This window comes from Bubalus kerabau, chromosome 20 (genome assembly GCF_029407905.1).
Source record: "Bubalus kerabau isolate K-KA32 ecotype Philippines breed swamp buffalo chromosome 20, PCC_UOA_SB_1v2, whole genome shotgun sequence".
Taxonomy (NCBI): Eukaryota; Metazoa; Chordata; class Mammalia; order Artiodactyla; family Bovidae; genus Bubalus; species Bubalus kerabau.
In genome coordinates this window covers 48,567,445-48,586,388 of record NC_073643.1, presented here as the reverse complement: position 1 = coordinate 48,586,388, position 18,944 = coordinate 48,567,445, and the positions used below count along the sequence as shown (strand labels likewise).

At 47.8% G+C, this 18,944-nt stretch overlaps 1 protein-coding gene and 1 long non-coding RNA gene across 3 annotated transcripts in view; both read left to right on the top strand.

Annotated features, from left to right (window-relative positions):
• Positions 1-453: 453 nt before the first annotated feature.
• Positions 454-18,944, top strand: part of CACNA2D3 (calcium voltage-gated channel auxiliary subunit alpha2delta 3) — a 908,562-nt gene continuing 890,071 nt past the window's right edge. Inside the window, exons 1-2 of the mRNA XM_055556946.1 lie at positions 454-681; positions 1,354-1,435. Of these exons, the coding sequence (XP_055412921.1) occupies positions 560-681; positions 1,354-1,435 (204 nt within the window). The 5' untranslated portion in view covers positions 454-559. The remainder of the gene's footprint in view (positions 682-1,353; positions 1,436-18,944) is intronic.
• Positions 9,187-18,944, top strand: part of LOC129634734 (uncharacterized) — a 60,955-nt gene continuing 51,197 nt past the window's right edge. For both annotated transcript variants that reach the window (XR_008705857.1, XR_008705856.1), the window contains exon 1: positions 9,187-9,421. This is a non-coding gene — a long non-coding RNA (uncharacterized LOC129634734). The remainder of the gene's footprint in view (positions 9,422-18,944) is intronic.

Here is an 18,944-nt window from a genome sequence, read left to right as displayed (position 1 = left end):
ACGACCCAGCCAGGGTCCTCCAGCCTGCCTCCCCCCGCACCCACCCGCATCTCCAACCAGCTCGGGGCGCAGGGTCACTGGGTCCGGCCGGGGGTCAGCCCGAGAGTGGCGCCCGCGGCGGCGGACTGCGGAGTTGTGAAGAACTCGGCGGCCGCAGTGGGCCGGGAGGGGCAGGGCGCGCTCCGCCGCGGCCAAGGACACGCGAGTTTGCAAGTCCCCGCCCGCGCGGCGCCTCCCGCCCTCCCGCCGCGGCCCGCCGGACTCCCGGGGCCGCCGAGGCGGGGCCGGGCGGCCGCCGCTGCGAGAGGCGCGCCTCCCTGCCTCCTCCCCCGCCTGCCTCCCTCTCCACCTCTCCCCACTCCCTCCTCCTCTCCGCCCTCCGCCCCCCCCGCACCCCCCCGCCCCGCTCCTTTTTCTGCTCCCCAAGTGCGCCCGGCGCGCGAGAGGCAGGCGGGGCGGCGCGGAGCAGGCAGCCCAGCGCGCTCGCCCACCGCCCGCTCGGCGCAGCTCCCCACGGCCGCTTCTGTCGCTGCTGCCGGCGCGTCGGAGGGAGCCCAGCATGGCCGGACTGGGCTGGCAGCGCCGCGCGTCCCGGGGGCCCTGGGCGCTCCTGACCGCCGCGCTTCTCTACGCCGCGCTGGGGGACGTGGTGCGCTCGGAGCAGCAGATCCCTCTCTCCGTGTAAGTGCTGGGTCCTGCGCCGCCCCGGGAGGGGATTCCGGCCGCCCGCGACCCGCTGTGCCCAAGTTTGGGCTCCCGCAGGTGCGGCCGGACAGGACCTGCCGCGGTCGTCGGCCTCGTCTCTCGCACCTGCCGGCCCGCACCCGCGTGGGGCGGCCAGGCTGGGGTGGGAGTCCCTCGCCCCCTCCCCGGGCTGGCGAGTGAGACCAGGAGAGGCTCACCGCCAGTGACAGCACGAACTTTGAAGCCTGTTTACCGCATCCAACTTCCATGGGCCGTTTATTTACCGGGCTCTTTGCTATCTTGCCGTCTCACTTCTTTGCGGGGCGGGGGAGGGTGGGTGAATTTCTTCCGACTAATTTTTGCCAGGTGATGCCCAGTTTGGGTGGTCAAGTTCTCAGGCAATGATTGAAATAAAATTTAGTGATCTTTCCAGAGAGCCTGGGGGCACTTTGCACATTTTGAACTATGTGACCCCCCCCTCGAGCCCCCTCCCGCGGTGCGCTCTGCAGTTTGGTGCTGGCAGTTTCTACCAAGGCGTTTTTTCTTTTTTCTTTTTCCTCCGATGTTATACCTCCCGGCTCCTTCAGCCACAGCCCCCGTGTGTGCGTGTGCGTGCGTGTTGACTGTGACACGGTGTTACATTTGTTCCTGTGCCCTTTCTCCGTATAGGGTGAAGCTCTGGGCCTCTGCTTTTGGTGGAGAGATAAAATCTATTGCCGCGAAGTACTCCGGCTCCCAGCTTCTGCAAAAGGTAAGGTTTCTGTGGTGGCAGGAAGCGATGATTTTTTCCAGCACAGAAAATGGAGGCAGATTTAGTTTTCCAAACAAACGTGAACCCAGAGCAGCATCAGTTATCAGAGGTGTCTCTGATCCTCCGGTTTCTTGGCAATGTATTGTGCCGGTGACTTCTCCCTACCAACCGGTTATTTTTAGATGACACTCGATTCTATACACAAAGAAAAGCAGGATACTCAGTGGCACTGTCCTGGCCAAGGCTCGGAAACGGAGTGTTTTTTGCATGGCTCTCCTCTCAGTGTCGGGATTGCTGTTTCAGTGTGAGAGCAGATGCTCCTCTGGCCAAAAAACGCTAACTTCATGCAAGGGGCAGCATCAGTGCCTATGTTATGATGGCTTTCACCTTGCCCACGCTGCAGGCTGGGGTTCAGTGTATCAGAGAAAGACGCTGCACTATTGTTTGTCATCCCTGCAGTTGTACAATCCCATTATTCCCCAATCATCTAGACCCAGGGCTAGCATGCATTACATCATTACAGATAAGGAGAATGAATGTGGTTATCTTTCCACTCAGCTGCACTGCTGGGTAATAACCTATGAGAGTAGTCCACAAACTTAAGACGTTGGTCCGCATCCATATATTCTGGAGAGTAATGAGAATGGAGAATTGATTATTAGGCTTTTATCAGAAGCTGCATCAATTTTAATTCAAACAGGCAGCATTATGCTTAAAATTACACTGAGATATATAGTCCTTTGCGCTCCCCTCCAAGGGAAAAAAAAGGGGCAAGGGGAAATAGGCTGGGGAGGAGAGATTAGAGGGGATAAAAAAGAATTTCAAGTTAACAAATCAATAGGGTTAATCCAAGAATTCTGTCAAAGATAGAAAATAAAATTGGCATTTAGGGGTAATTCTCTGAAAATGGGTACAAACAGCTTAAATTGTTAAGTTAACTTTTAAGCATTTAAAGCTGTGCTTTTTGGGCCAATGTAACATATGTGTCATGCATGCTGCCTGGTAACCAAGTACGTATTTTCTTTACGGCATTCTGCTTTAGAGAGCAGCGTTTTTGGGGACATTGTATGAAACAGTTTGTCACATGGAATCTAAATATTGTAATGAAACATCATCCCACAATGGAATGACAGAGGTTAGCCTGGCTTAAAAATTGCCAGTAGCCATATTCTCTGAAACCTTGGAAAGACTGTTTTCTCAACTGTTATTTGGGGACGGAGTTCGTTGAGTTATAGGCAGTTGATAAAACCTTGAGGGAGGTTATGATGTGCCTTTATGGACAATGATAATTCACGTACCTGTGACCTGCTTCTCAGTTTATAGGAGTCGCTTCTTTTGCTCGTGTTCTTTTAATCTGGACCAGTCTGTACCCTGCTTTGGCATTTTGCCTGTGTGTCAGATGTTTTATGTGAAGAGTTCTGGCCTATTGCATTGCCTGTGTATTTAGCTTATGCTTTTAAAGAAGAGGATATTTTGTATAACTTTAAAGAAATATTTTTCATCTGCCTGTTGTAGTTTAGTTATAGCAACTCTGAAAGTATCTCCTCAGAGCCTGTGAGCATTTTTTTTTTATTGTGCTTATATATCTTATACTCATATTTTGTAGGAGCCCATGAAATATATTTTTTCCTTCTCTCTGAAGTTCACACACACACACCACACAAAATCCCTTCAGCCAAGCATATTATTGCTTAATCTCTGATAGCAAATTGGAGAAAGCTAAAATCCTTCTCTTACCTTCTCATCAGCATCCTTTCTGATACTGCATTCGCAAGCCTTACTTTGCTTTTGTCATGTTTACAGCTGGACAATTGGGTAATTATTTCCAGCTGTTTATGTCTTTGTTGTAATTTCTTGCTGTTGCCTGGCATTCTGTAATCAGATACCAAGGGGAAGGTGAGGTGTTGCTGGGCATTAGGTGCTGGGGTGGGCATTTCTTCTGCTCTGGATTGCAATCACTGACCATGACATCCTCCGATACCCATGGCTTTCACTGGCTAGGCAAGGACTTCCATGGGGCAGGGCGTGGTAGACAACTTGGGGAGATATCTTTTGGCTGTCTTGGCCCATTGCCCTTCAATATGATTGTATCTTTATAATCAACAAAGAAGACTGATTTAGACAGCTCAGAGTATGAATGAGAAAAGATGCGAGGTGCTCAGAGTGTGGGGAAGTGTAGCATCATTTGGAAAAGCAAGCAGACAGTTGCCTTTCTCTTCTTTTTAAGTTTCTGGCCATTTGCATGAGACATTACTACTCTGAGTCAACTTTCTGTACCCTTCTGTCACATCATTGCATCTTTGACACTTAAGTTACTCTCGAAATGAGTTTGGAAACTTGATTGAACAATGCATTAACACTGCAGTAAGAGGACTCAAGGGTGTTGCATAATAGATTGTAATTATACTTTCAAGGCATAGACATTTAAACTTGATTTCAGTTAAGGTATATTGTATACCACTGAACAATTCTATGTACTCTATGTGATTTTTCTAATTGACATTTAATGTTATGGATGTAAGGTGTTCATTTTTAGAATGGAAGTTTATTAATTTTTGAACTAAGGCAAAAACTTTGCAAAATAGTTATTGTGAATGTAAGTTAAATAATAATAGGCCACCTATTTTAAGGGGTTTGGAGACTGGGAAAACTGCCATTTTCATAATAGGGTAACAGGTTTTTTTTAGATAATATAATTCAAGATAGCAGTATTATCACTGATTTTATCAATGTAAATATAGGTATTTAATAATGTGCCTCATTGTCATGGATTTAGAAAGGAGAATATTTAATTAGTTGTCTCTTTGTTCATTACCATGGTGTTAGCTTACAATAATGTATCTGATATCCACTGCCAGACTTCCTATTTTTTCTCTTTTTGTTTTCTTTGCCTGGTGCAGGAATAGCAATCTATTAGTTCTTTATAAAGAGGATATTTTTGATTGTATTAAAAAAAGAATCTGCTTTTTAGCAAAGTAGACTGTTTCCAACGCAGAATGGAAGAACGTGGGACTTGAATGTTGGAGTTGGAGTCAATTTTGAGAGGTTTTTCTGGTTGTTAGAGGACCTCGGGCCCCTGAAAGCAAAGCTCTCATGCGGCTGTGTGCCTGTGTCCTGCCCTCCTTAGCTGGCAGATACTGCAGGGGTTTCCATTCACTTCAACTTTTAATTAACTTTCGTATTTGACATATTCATGCCAATATTCAGCTGCCTCTATCTTGCTTCATTTTCCCCAGAGAATGCGCTTTGTGTGGGTTCTCTTGGAGAGGCACAGTTTCATTACCTTTCTATTTTGGGATTCAGTGAGAAGCATTCTAGTAGGTCCAGTAACCTAGGCTGTTAAATGCATGGGCTCCACACCCCTAACATTCACAATAAAAGGTATTAAACTGGTATGATTCTCATTTCATCCCTCCCTGGGAGAATTTGGTCGGAGCCGGATTTGTCGTTCTATTTAGTTCTGCATTCAGGGAATGTATGTTCACGGGAATGAAGGGTTCTAATTACATTTTCCAGAATCATGGTGATAAATACACAGCGGAAATACAGGTACTGTGTGTCTCTGCCATTAATGCTAGAAAAGAATTGACATTTACCTTGGACGCCTCGTGCCGCACTTATCAAATGTGCTCTCCTTGGAATGCATAACCAGTTTTTTGCATTATCAACTATTTATTGAGAGGGCGGCTTTAATACATGAATGTGATATCTCTTTCCACAGGACAGAGTCAGCAGAGTGAAAGGTTGGGTCTTTATGCCATTTTGATAATTATGACTTTTCATCAATGTGGAAATCGATGGTCTTTTAAATAATTAAATAGGAGTATTCACTTATCAGGAATTAGGTAGCAGCGCTGTGCTGCCTATAGGAAGCCTGACACTATGGATTGCTTTTACTGGGGAGGCGCTACTTGGCTGAACATTTTTGTTGAATAAACACAGTTATTTGTCATCCTGCGAGATTAATGCATTCAACCTATGCTGCCCACGTTTTAATTCATGGCACCACTTCAATTACTGGACTTCTCCCTGGCAGATTATTTTTCAAAGTCTTAAAATCTTGGAAATGACAGTTTTCAGTCTTTCAGGGCAGTTTATTGGTCTCATTAGCTTAATCACCAGGACATCAGCAGAGCAGGCTAAACCAGTTAGAATTCATTTCCCGCATCTTACCCACGCATATATCTTATTGCATTTATGCACTCATACTTGGTCACTTGCTGACCAGATAAAGTTCTTTTTGTATGACTTTGTTAAGTCTGAGCCTCTTTTGTTCTTTTCTTTTTTTTCCTTCTTTTTCTCAAAGTTTCTTTTCTGCCAGAAATATTTCTGCTTTGCTTTTTCCCTTATTAGGAACTACTGCTGCCTGCATAGCTCAGATTTACAACTGCTAGTCAAAGTTAAGGGAGGTGAAAACGTAGGCGTGGTTTACTCATTGGAGGTAAACTTCAGGTTTTTAATCCAATGTAGTTACTACATTTGATCAATTTCTCTAGTGCTCTCAGGCTAGTTGTATCTTGTCTTATTTATTCTAACACCAATGTGCTTTTAGGCAAACACATGAGTACCAAGCCACCTCATAAAGTCTGTCTGGCAGGGGCAAGCACAGATAACGTTTCCAGTTTTGAAGAAGACATAGCCATGTATCCGGAGAAGGAAATGGCAACCTACTCCAATAATCTTGCCTGGAGAATTCCATGAACAGTGGCGCCTGGCAGGCTAGAGTCCATGGGGTTGCAGAGAGTCAGGCATGACTGAGCAACTATCACTCACTCACACTAGCCACGTATCAGGATGAACAAAAGTAAAAGAAATGTGAAACAGTACTGTGGGCACCTGTGACCTTGCCGGCTATCTCATCGTCCTGCACTTTGGAGCACACATTTGTGGAAGTCAAGTGTGGGGGTTCAGGTTTTTATGTCATCCATCTGCCCTCGCCAGGTGTTTGGTGCTCCTGCACACCTGGAGCAGTGAATGACTCGCTGTGTTGGGCTTCCCGAAAGAGGTGTACGTTCTCTCAAGGATCCTTTGTTTCTGGACTGTCATTAGTCCGGATCTCTCATTACAGATACCAACTCATGGCTTTTTCTTTATCCAAGTATACAGCCTCTGTCAGAAGTGAGTGGTGTTTATTTCAGGGGTCCCCATCTTTTGCAGTCACAGTGCTTGTCAAAAGAGCCTCCCAAACTGAGATCCACAGCGTCCTCCAGACAGAGACTTTTCACAGCTTGCATGTTCCCTGGGACCCTCTGATTGGACTTAGAGATTTGCTATGGCTGAGACTGAGAAAAAATGAAATAGATGTCGTAAATGCCAGCCTATGAATTAGCGTATGAGAGTCCCCCTCCCCCACTACTCTTTTAGTGTAATTTTTATACAAGAGACATAATGGCCTTTGCTTCATCTCCAGTGGCTGCAGTGAGGCTTTTGTGTATCATGGAGCGAGAGGGAAAGTTCCTCATGTCAGGCTCCTGGCAATATCGATAGACTCTTCATCAGCCCTCTCTGGTCCATTAAGCAAAAGTGAGCTTCTCCTTCAAGAGAAGAACATGGAGAAGAAGGGGAGGATGCTTGATTTCCCTGAGTATTTAGTGGCCAGCGCATTTAGCTGGTGGTCCCTGAAATGCGAAGCCAGCCTCAGAGACTTGTTCCTGACAGTCTGACCTGGACCACAGCTCACCCTTTGCAGGTGAGGCATCTGCTCAGCTGATGTGTTTTAGGGGATTTCTCTTTGTGTAGCCAGCGTGTCTACTTTTCAGGAGAAAGTCATTTTACAGGCATAACTTTGCAAAGGGTGCAGGGTGTCTTTAACAAATGGTATAACACTTGTTGGGTGCTCATTCCAGGGCTGTTTAAATAAGGCATAACATATAAGGTGTATCATGGTTAGATGTTGCTGAGCTTCTCGGTTATCCCATGTCAAGATTATGGAAATAAACAACTCAGTAGCCACCTATTAATGGGCAGTTCAAGGCCATATTGGAAAGGAGAGCATTATCTCTTGACAAGAAATAGATGCCTCTTTCTTCACTTTGTGCCCTGCCGTGTATTTATCTTGGCATCCAGTATTGGAAAACAGTACCCTACCAAGGTTAAGGGAGCTATTACCATGTAAACAATCCGGACAGGCAAGTGGGACATGGTTAATGTATGGCTGTGGGTTCGCAGACCAGACTTCTGGTTATTCGTTTTGGGTGAAGCAACTGCCAGATGATATTTGGGGCTGGTACATGTCCTTACCACTTATTAAGTTTGTGCATGCATGTGCACGCATGCCAGTAGAAACGGAGGCTGCTCATCACAGAATGTGCCAGATGCTGCCTGCTGATGGGGAAAGTTGTCCTTGTCCTCTTGGGCTGCTAGCAAGTGCGGCTTGAGGGTGTGAATTGGAGTGCTAGGACAGAGCCGGATGATCCAGTCCGCCAGGCTCAGGTTTGTCCGGCATCTGAGACATTATAGGTGGCTGCAGTGGAGGACCTGCTGAGACCAGGACCAGCTACATCAGGGGTCCCTAATCTCCAGGATCTCATGCCTGATGATCTGAGGTGGAGCTGATGTAATAATACTAGAAATAAAGTGCACGATAAATGTAATGCACTCGAATCATCCCCAAACCATCCACCCCATCCCCAATCCCATGGAAAAATGGTCTTTCATGAAAAGGGTCCCTGGTGCCAGATAGGTTGGGGACCACCGACATAATTTGTGGGACCCAGTGGGAAAGCAAAATGTAGTTCCATTTGTTAAAAAGTTATGAAGAATTTCAAGATGATGATAGCCGGGCATCACAGCAAAGAGGGGGCCCGTCGGGACTCGGGTGAAGCTCCCCACAGGACAGGTCGTGCTCATTTTGGCTTTCTCTTTTCCCTGCTGGGTAGCTCATCCTCTCATTCTATTTTGATGTTCTGGCCACAGTCAGCTGGGGAGGCGTCCTTTGCCCATCTTTTTTCATCATTGTAATAGGTGCAGAGCTTGGAGCGTTTTCAGAGACATACGTCTTGGAAGCTGCAGTGTTGTTAAAGCACAGAAAAAGGTCACTGGCCTAGGAGTCCAAGAGCTGTGATGTTTGTCTTCCTGTCTTTTCTGTAGGTATTTCCTGAGTGGCCTTGAGCAAACGGTCTAATCTGATAGTAAGAACAGGTAGCATTCCCTCAGGAGTTCCTACATTCCAGGTACCAGATAAACACCTGACGTGTCATCCCACTGAATTCTCTCAGCTACCTAATGACTCAGGCGCTACCAGTCACCCCATTTTTCAGATTTGGAAGTTGAGGCTTGTGGAAACGAAGCAGCTGCCCCCAGGTGACCCAGCTGGGCTTCTGGAGTCTGCTTGCCTGGCCGCAGTGCTGCTGTGTTCTCTTGTCTTTGTGTGACCTTTTTTCATCCCCTCTTCCTGTTTGAAAACAATGTGAGTAATACCTGCATTACCCTACTTTGTGGGTGTTTTGGAGGATTAAATGAGACAACATCTGGGAAATTACTTTGAAAACAATTAGAACCCAAGAAAACAGCTGAGAGGACAGGGTTTGGCGTCAGATGGACTTGGCGTTGAGTCCCAGATCTGCCGTTTCCTAGCTGGGTCACCTTGCAGCATGACGCTTCTGAACCTGCTCCCTCCAATGTGAGAGGAGGCCAGGATCTTCTACTTTACAGGCTGTGATGAAGATTAAATAAAATAAAAGGCGTAAGGCACTTAGCACGGTGCCTGGCACGTAGAAGCTTTCCGCGATTGAGCTGTGGAAGTCGTTATTGGTGGCGAGAGATAGAGACGAGCTCTTCAGATAACCTTCACTGAGCATCTGTGGGGCCAGCTCCATAGACGCAAATGAACGAGTGCCTGAAGGGGGCAGTGGGTGCCAGGTGCCGACAGGGAGGAAAGTGGTCCCACCTGGCGCCTGACAGGAGGAGCCTGAGGAGCCAGGCACTGCAGAGCGGGAGAAGGAGACCACAGTGGACCCAGCCTCTGCCCAGACCCAGCCAAGAAAGGTCAGCTCACTTTCTCCTAGAGTTGGGGTGATGTCCACATGAGACATTGGGGTTGAAGAACTACCTCAGGGGCTTCCTGGTACCCCCTTCCTAGCTTGCCCTGCTGTGCAGGTGGTGGATCAACTGAGGAAGGGCCACATAGTTTAGAAAATCACCCCCAAACCATTGGTACTCGGAACCGATGGAACCACAGAGTCTGACTGCACTGGAGGCTTCTTAAATTCTACCAAGATTCTAACCGGCTCAGGAGAACAGACTGTTCAGTGGGACTGGACAGGAAGGAAATGGACTTTTTGGGGGAGAGTTTAATGAGCCAAGCATTCTTTGTATTAAAGTAGATAATGCAAGGCGTCTGCTGGGGTCTTTAGTTGCACTGGGAGGTGGCCTGTTTTCTACCTGTCACCAGTGGCTTGCAGCTCAGGGAGATGGAGTGCTTGCCACGTGGTGGGGCTGGACTCAGATGGGAGTGTTCTGACCCCCAAGCCTTTGACTTTTCTCTGCAGTGTGTGTCACCTATGTAGGCTGCTCCCGCCTGAGCACCTGCTTCAGTGGGGTCGTCAGGACCTCCGCAGGATGAGAAGGGCCGGATGGGTGGGATGCTGGAGGCCTCTCTGGTTTCTTTCCCCTAGATGTGCTTCCTCGGGTGGGATTTCAGGAGATGTTCTGTTGGCAGCAAAGACTGACTTTGTGGGCGATGGGCCCCCACGAGTTGGGGAAGGACTTCCCTCATTCCATGGGAGCTTGTGCCATGATGGGCCAAGAATGGTTCCTAAGGGAGACAGGGCAGGTTGACCGGAGGGCCCCTGGCTGCCAGGGCAGAAGTGGGGCTGTTGAGTACCTTACCTGCTCAACCAGAGCTGCCAAGGAAAAGAATAACCTTGCGGAGCTCCTGAGCACAGTTCAGTCTCGGCTAAGGCACAAGGCCTCAGCCATTTGGCAAAAAGTAGGGAGCATTTCCCATCACGTTTTCCTCCAAAAGTCAAACCTGGTCTTTATCCGTTTGCTCAGGTCCCTGAGTTTGGCTCCTGAGGGTCTGTTTCTCACACCTGATGGTTTGATTCCTTTTCCCGAGACTTTAGTGTTGTGCATTAAAATGGAATCAGTGGTAAAATTTGCCCTTGGAAATACCACCAAGGTTTAGAACCCCTCCCCACCCCCCCACCCCCCAGTGCTATAAACTTGACCTTGCATTTCCTTCTTCGAAATTCTGGGCTCCCAGGAAAGAATCTGTTATTTAGTTGCTCAGTCGTGTCTGACTCTTTGTGACCCCGTGGACTGCAGCACTCCAGGCCTCCCTGTCCTTCACCATCTCCCAGAGTTTGTTCAGGCTCATGCCATCCAACCATCTCATCCTCTGTCATCCCTTTCTATTCCTCCCTTCAATCTTTCCCAGCATCAGGGGCTTTTCCAATGAGTTGGCTCTTCACAACAAGTGGCAAAAGTATTGGAGCTTCAGCCATCAGTCCTTCCAGTGGATATTCAGGGTTGATTTCCTTTACGATTGACTGGTTTGATCTCTTTGCTGTCCAAGGAAATCTCAAGAGTCTTCTCCAACACCACAGTTCAAAAGCAACGATTCTTTGGCACTCAGCTTTCTGTATGGTCCACCTCTCACATCTATACATGACTACTGGAAAAACCATAGCTTTGACTAGCTGGACTTTTGTTGGCAAAGTAATGTCTCTGCTTTTTAATATGGTGTCATAGCTTTTCTTGCAAGGAGCAAGTGTCTTTTATTTTCATGGCTGCCGTCACTATCCACAGTGATTTTGGAGCCCAATAAAATAAAGTCTGTCACTGTTGCCATAGTTTTCCCATCTATTTGCCATGAAGTGATGGGACTGGATACCATGATCTTAGTCTTTTTTTAATGTTTTAAACCAGCTTTTTCACTCTCTTCTTTCACCTTCATCAGGAGGTTGTTTAGTGCCTCTTCACTTTCTGCCATAAGGGTGGTGTCATTGGCATATCTGAGGTTATTGATATTTCTCCCGGCAATCTTGATTCCAGTTTGTGCTTTATCCAGGCTGGCATTTCATATGATGTACTCTGCATATAAGTTCAATAAGCAGGGTCTAGATTTCTATTGTGGTGAGCCATGCACAGCTGAAAGGAGATTTTTAAAAAACCTTTATTTATTTTTAAAATTTTGTTAATTTTAACTTTTGGCTGCACTGGATCTTTGTTGCCGCACCTGGCTTTCTCTGCTTGTGGTGCGTGAGCTTCTCATTGTGGTGGCATCTTGCTTCAGAGCTCAAGCTCTAGGGCACACCGGCTCAGTAGTTGTGGCACACGGGCTCAGCTGCGACACAGCATGTGGGATCCTCCCAGACCAGGGATTGAACCTGTGTCCCCTGGATTGGCAAGCAGACTCTTAACCACTGGACCACCAGGGAAGACCCTGAAGAGTTTTTTTTTTTTTTTTCCAAAGCATGCGCTTTGTATTGAATTCCACTCTGTCAGTCACTAACTTTATCTCTCTGGGCCTTGGTTTATGCATTGACAGAACAGAATTAACAATAAAAGCTCCCATATCATAGGATTTTGGGGAGGGCTAGACGGTAGAACACAGATGACGTAGCTTCGAACAATATGTGGCACCTGGGAAGCCTTAGTTCTCTGGGCCACTCTCTCACTTATAGTTTCTACTTCATTATTAATGAAGAGCAAGAGAAACTTCTGGAATTTTAGTCACTTTGATCCCACAATGAGTTCATAGGATTAAGGCCATATATGTCTTGCACATTTAATCTGACAGGGGCACAAAGGCAAACAGATGTATTCATTATGTTTCCATGGAGGTGGATCGTTTTTTTTTTTTTTTTGCTTTCTTTTCCTAATTCTTCCCATCCCATCCCTTGTACAGAACAGGTGGGCAGTCGTGGAAGTCACTTTAATTTGCAAAGCAAAGTGAGAGAGACACAGGGCGGGCGTTTGGCTCTTTGTACCTGCGCCATCCGAAATCCGTTTCCATTGTGCTTTGTCAAGGCAGAGGCGGAGAAATAGTGTTAGAAGAACAATAGGTGTGGGGGGCAGTAAACCCATTGGAGGCAGGTAATCTTTGGCCATGAGTCGTAACATACGGCTTTACTCCTACCCGTTTCCATCATCAGTGAAATTTCCATTAACTCAATATACTGCATCATGTCCAAACAGCTCAGTGAGCAGAGGTTTGGCCCCACTTGACATCAATGAAGGGCCTTCCCAGGTGGCTGAGTGGTAAAGAAACTGCCTGCCAATGAGGAGACGCAAGAGACTCAGGTCTAATCTCTGGGTCAGAAAGATCCCCTGGAGTAGGAAATGACAACCCACTCCAATATCCTTGCCTAAAGAATAGACAAGCATTGTCCCTAAAATTCCATGGGTAGAGGAGCCTGACTACAGTGCTTGAGGTCACAAAGAGTCGGACACGACTGAACACGCATGCGTGCAGTCATGTCAGTGGTGATTGTTTGATTTCTGGGACCCTCAAGCTCAAGTTCGAATGTTATTTCTTTTTGATGTTGGCCTGGGCCCCTCTCAGAAAGCTGTGCTTTTGGGGGCACACGTTGAAGGAATCATCGTCAGGCAACCAGTAAAAGACGTGTGTGTGTGTATGTGTTGGCATGTTTTGATATACACAGGCTGTCTTCCCTTTGTTAAAGACTAGTAACTACTTTAAAATTCCAGGGTCTGTAGCCAGGTTCCAGTATTTCAGAACATCAGGAATCATCTGGTCACCCCACAGTAAGATGTAATCCTCTCAGTAAAGGGCTCACAGCTCACTAATCTATTGAAAAAAACCAGCAAGACACATTTCCTGGAACAGGAATTTCAGAATTATGGAAACATAGTTGGAATTCTTATTTAAACAACAAGATTTTCAGTTACTTTTGCATGAAACAAATGCTTTATGAGTGATATGAAAAATATATAAACTGAGAAAGAAATTAGAGGATTATGGATTTTTTACATTTTATTTTAAAGAGAGGCAGTTGGTCTAGGGAAGGCAGAACGGTGCAGAGGTAGAAGTCTGGATCTGAGACCCAGCTCCTCAGGGTAGAGTCCAGTGCTACTGCTGACTAGTCTCAGCAAGTCAGTTGCTGAACCTCAGTGTTCTTATCTGTTAAATGGGCACAATGGTACTAACTTCTAGGGTGGTGATAAGAGATGCAAGTGAGAAGATGCGCACAGGATGGTTGACAATAAGTGGCTCAGAGGAAATATTTACAAAAGGTGGGTGCCTGCTGCTGTTGTTATTATTTTTATTCAGGAGCTGCTTCCACATATCAGGGCAGGTTGGCTGCTGAAAACAGTAGTTTGTGCACGGAGTGGGGAAACTATATCAGGCCACTCGGCAGTCCTTCCGCCAGAGCTGCCCACCACCGAGCCCCACAAGGTCTTCTGAGGCAGTAATCATAATAATGCTGCAGGTACTTTGCATGTGGTGCCATGTGCTTTATTTGTATGGTTTCATTTAATTTCTCACAACCACTCCTGTGTTTGGTTCTGTCATCATCTCTGGGTTAGAGACGCAGAAACCAAGACAGAGAATATTCCTTGGTCCAAGAATGCCCAGCTCCAGGTGACCAAGACAGGCATGGAACTGTGTCTTGTGAGTCCTGTTCAGCTGTCTGGCTTGGGGTGGGGTCTGAGGAGGGACATCTGGGTACTCCCAGGACGAAATGCTCCCCATGCTTTGGACTTGGCCTGCTAGTGACTCATTAGGGCAGTTGGTGGCAATTTCTTCTATGCTCTTAATCCTTTCCCCAACAGAATTCTTAGTCTTTTTGGTAAACTGTCATCTGCTTTCATAATACAGAATGAAAAAGGAGCTGGAAAGAGGGGTGAGCCCAGTCTGCCCTCTAGGTTTCTATACTTTTCCATTTTTTTTGTACTAAAACAATATTGCTTGTCTTTTGATTTCTTTTGAGGGTCAGCCAGCCCTCCCCTCTTGAGGGCTGACTCTTAAGAAGCCCTTTTGAGAATCTCATTGAATTTGGCTAAATTTCCCTTTGTGTATATCCCATGTGAAAGAGCCAGGTTGGGCTGTGGGACCTGGGTATTAATACATGACAGATCTGACTTTGAGATCCAGCCTGGCTCTAGTGAGTTTCACTTCTGGGCCTCTGGTTCCTTATTTGTAAAATGGGATTGTGGTGAGCATTGTCAATATGTGGTAACAGTCTTAGCACAGAACTGGACATCTGGAAAGTGCCCAGTAAATTTTAGCTTCCCGTTTTTTGTCATCCCCACTCTTTTTCTGTCTTTCCTGGATATTTGTTGGAGCTTCTTTTTCTTTTTCTCTCTGGGAAAAGAGAATCATGAATGTTTTTCTGCATGATTGACAGCTAACTTGAAGGCTCCAGCCCTTGGGCCCGCAGGGTCAGCTGTATTTTGCATGGAAAGAGTCTGGCGGATCTGTCCGAGCCCAGGCAGTTCTGGGGAAGTGTGATATCCTGAGGACCCTCATCTCTTTCAGTGGAGGTGGGGATGTGGAGAAGGAGGCAGATAAGCTGGACCTGAAATCTCCCAAGGCAGGCTCCTTCTCTCTGATGGGAGAGGGTCTTCCTTTGACACTTAGTGCAGAGCTGCCTTTGGGGTGGGCTTCAGGGGCTGTTTGTGGAATGCATGAATGTGCAGATAAACAAAAGGAGCCTTTTCCTGGTGCTCACTCACCAGTGATGGGAATAGTGCTCTTGAGCACAGACCAAAACAAGGTCCTTCACATTCCTTTCTGTATTACCCTCCAACACTGGGTTTTCTGAGCCCCTATCATCAGGTGCAGATGCTGCAAAAAGTCAGGGCTGCCTCCCAGCTTCAGCTCTCCAACCCTGAAGCCCTGGGGATGGGTCCCTTGCCCACAGCCTGCTTGGTGCCAGCAGGGACTGCCAGACCTTCCAGCCAGCTGGTCCTCACTTCCAGCCCACGACCCTCTCTCTTCTCCTTGGGGAGCATCCCAGCCCATCTCCATCAGCCCTCTGAAAACATGGCCGAGTCTCCCCACTCTGAAGCCTCCCAGCCCAGCAGAGGGGTCCCGGCTGCGCCTCCGCAGCGCCAAGCTGAGCAGCTGCGGCAGGAGCACTGCAGTGCCGGAGGAGCACCAAGCGAGACTGATGGGGCCGCTGCAGCCGCCGCCATCAACCTGGGGGCGGCAACTCGGCAAAGGCAATTAGGAAGCTGCTGCAGCTAATTCCACGAAGTGCTCCAACGCCACGTTCCTGGTGACATTAGGGAGAAGTGTGAATTTTAATTTTTCTCCCTTTCGCCTTCGCGTGGGGTCATTACCTGGCCTTCTCCGGGGCCCTGCTGGCCTCAAGATGCTGCATGGTGTTTGCTGAGCATGTCACCTTCCCTGCGCACCTTCCTTTTGTTTTACGAGTGTTTGGGTATTTTGTTTGGTTATTTTGTACATCCTGGGGACAGTGTTTCTGAGTCTGTGCATTGCAGGCGTTCGGGAGCTGCGTCTTCGTATGCTGCAGCATCCACGGTGCAGCGCTCCCCGCTCCTGGGTGGCCTCTCTGCATAGGCTCCTTCCAGCACCTCCACCAGGATGAGACCTTGTGAGAAGCCAGAAAGCAAGTTTAGGTGATTTGCATTGGTATCGTGCCAGCTCAGTTGTCCCTTCTCTTCCTCCTGCCTGGCCCCTGGACATGCTGAGAATCTGCACCCAGCACAGCCCCTCTGAGCTGAGCTGGAGCATCTGGCTGGGAGGAGAGAACTAAATGATATGGATTTAATGGGGGGACGTTTAGCACCAGCCCCTCCTCCTCCCAGTATCAGGCCCAACAGTATGGCATTTTGAGGTTCCTGAAGAGTCTTGAGTCTGGCTCCTCCCTGGCATGTTAGTCTATGGAGTCTGTTGAAGCTTGCTGGGTGATTTTTGCTCTGTGGAGCCGTCCGTGTCATATCATACTGGGAATTTGCTATGTGGTCCGTGGTGGCTCAGTGATAAAGAATCCGCCTGCAAAGCAGGAGACACAGATTTGATCCTTGGGCTGGGAAGATCCGCTGGAGAAGGAAATGGCAACCCACTTCAGTATTTTTGCCTGGGAAATCCCAGGGACGGGGTAGCCCTGGTGGGCTACAGTTCATGAGATCAGAAAGAGCTGGACATGACTGAGCAACTGAACGACAATGACACCAACACCCCACAGGCATCAGAATTCGGTGCCCATTTCCTACCTTCCTACTGAGCCTGAAGCCTCACCCAGAAGCGGGTGAGATCTCCTAGTTGGGGCAGGTTGTGGGAACCAGCCCAGCCCTTCCAACCTGGGGGTATGTGCTTGGGACCTGGTGGCGTGCCCCAGGGGTCACAGCGCGTCAGGAGTGGGCCATATGTGACAGCTGACATTTCTCCTCTCAGCCCTCTTGCTTGTGTGTTGATCAGGGCATTGAGGCCATAGAGGGGAGGAAGGCATCATGATCCTGTGCTGGCTTCTCCCAGGACTGGGGGAGGCAGCCTCTAACCCCATGCCCTCCCCCACCGCCCCAGCTTTTCAAAGCTCCCCTGCCACCCTCCACAGGATGTCTTTTCTACTCTCCAGGCAGAGGGGCCTTTGTAACAGTTCTTTGAATTACATCACATTTAAGCCTGACTTTCACCTAGAGAAACCGTTCCCCCAAGGTCTCTCTTTTTTAACAGCCAAAATATTTTGTCCCAACGCATCAGCAGGGAATGGCCCCCTTAGTAACAGGATCTGCATTGGTGAAGTGAGTAGGAAACTGAATGGTTAACCAAGTGTTTGTGTTTATGCACGCAATTGCTCAATTATGTCTGACTCTCTGCGACCCCGTGGACTTAGCCCGCCATGGACTGTAGCCCGCCAGGCTCTTCTGTCCATAGCATTTTTCTGGCAAGGATACTGGAGTAGATTGCCATTTCCTTTTCCAAGGGATCTTCCGACCCAGGGATCAAACCTTCGTCTTCTGCATTGTCAGGCAGATTCTTTACCACTGAGCCACCCGGGAAGCCCGACAGTGTTTATATATTACTAATAAATCCATCTGAAAGCCTGAGGTCTCAACCTTCCCCTTTTCCACAAGAGAGGTTCACAGGACCAAATGCTTCTTTTGGGGGAGAGTCTCATGGTTTGGGAAAGTCGTTAGCTGTGTTAACAGACTTATAAGAACCCGTTGGCTTTTGACCAAATGTTGGGAATGTTTTCTTGCTTCTTCCTTCCCTCATCCCTTCCTTCCTGCTTCGACAAGCATTCGTGGGATACTCAGTGAGGCGTGCAGGGCTGTGCGGGGGGCCACAGTCGCTTTTGCTGCTGTGGCCACCTTTGGCATCCTTGCCCCAGACGCTCAGCGGCAGCACACAGTCCCACACTCATCAGGCTGGGCCACGCCTCTGCGCCTCGGCCCAGGCATTCCAGCAGCCTACACGGCTGACCCTGTTGTCCTTGTCTGGTTGCTGAGCCCTGACTCTGGAGGATGTCAGACTTCGGTGTGCAGAAATATCACCCGGGGAGCTGCTTAAAATGTATGATTCCGAGGGACCCATCACAAAAGATTTGGACTCAGTAAGCTTGGTCTGGGGCCCAGGAATCTGCATTAACAAGTGTCTTAGTTAATTCTGATGGGGTCCGTTGACGGTGCTTTGAGAAATGCTATTGTATGCCACCGTGGGAAGGCTCTGGCTTTCCCTAGAGATCCAGTTATTCCCTCTCTTTCCTGCTGGGAGGAAATGCGCACATCTTTCCGCCATGTTTTGCTTCCGTGTCTGTGTGTCCACGTGGAGTCCGTTCCATCCTGGGCCTGGGCTGGTGGTCCTCAGCCTCTGAACCCAGCCTAAAGCTGGCACGGGGTGCAGCCCTCGTTGGCGTGCATGGCGTGACTGGAGATTTTCTCTGCAATAGATATGGGGGCTTTGTCAGGCATTTTATCTTTTAAGTCAGAAGGTACCCAGGAGCATGTCTGATTGTTGAAGCAGCTTATTTATAAATCACTGAGCGGAGTTGAAGTGGCTATTCTCCAATTTGTAAGATGAGGAGAAATTTGTTGACCTGTCAACGATGGTTTTTCTTCTTACCAAATAGGTTCCTGGGACCTGTGGTTACCAACCCTTTAACAGAAAATTGTTTGGTGAACATCACTATGAAAAACGCCATCTGCTTCCCATAAAGGCTACTCCTAATCGCCCTGGTACAAGAATTGCTCCCCCGGGGGCTCCTTCGGCACACAATTGCATTTTTTCTAAGTCAGTGGCTTTCAAACTTTTTTGGCCATGGTCCACAGTGAGAAAAACATGGTTCAGTGAACCCATTCCGCACAACTTCACAAGGGAAACACCAGTTTTATGAATCCACTAAGCTTTATTTCCGGCAGTGCAGTGTGGTCTGTTTGATTTGACTGCACTCTGCCCTCCTGTATTTTATTCTGTTCCCTTCTATTCTATTCTACCCTAATCTAGACTACCTTAACCTGTTCTATTCTATTCATTTTGGAGGGCTGGCTGTGAGCAATAAATTGATTTCATAACCTAATAAATGTGTTAAGGGAAAAAAGTGGTTACCAGGGTAAATGATTGGCTGAATTAATT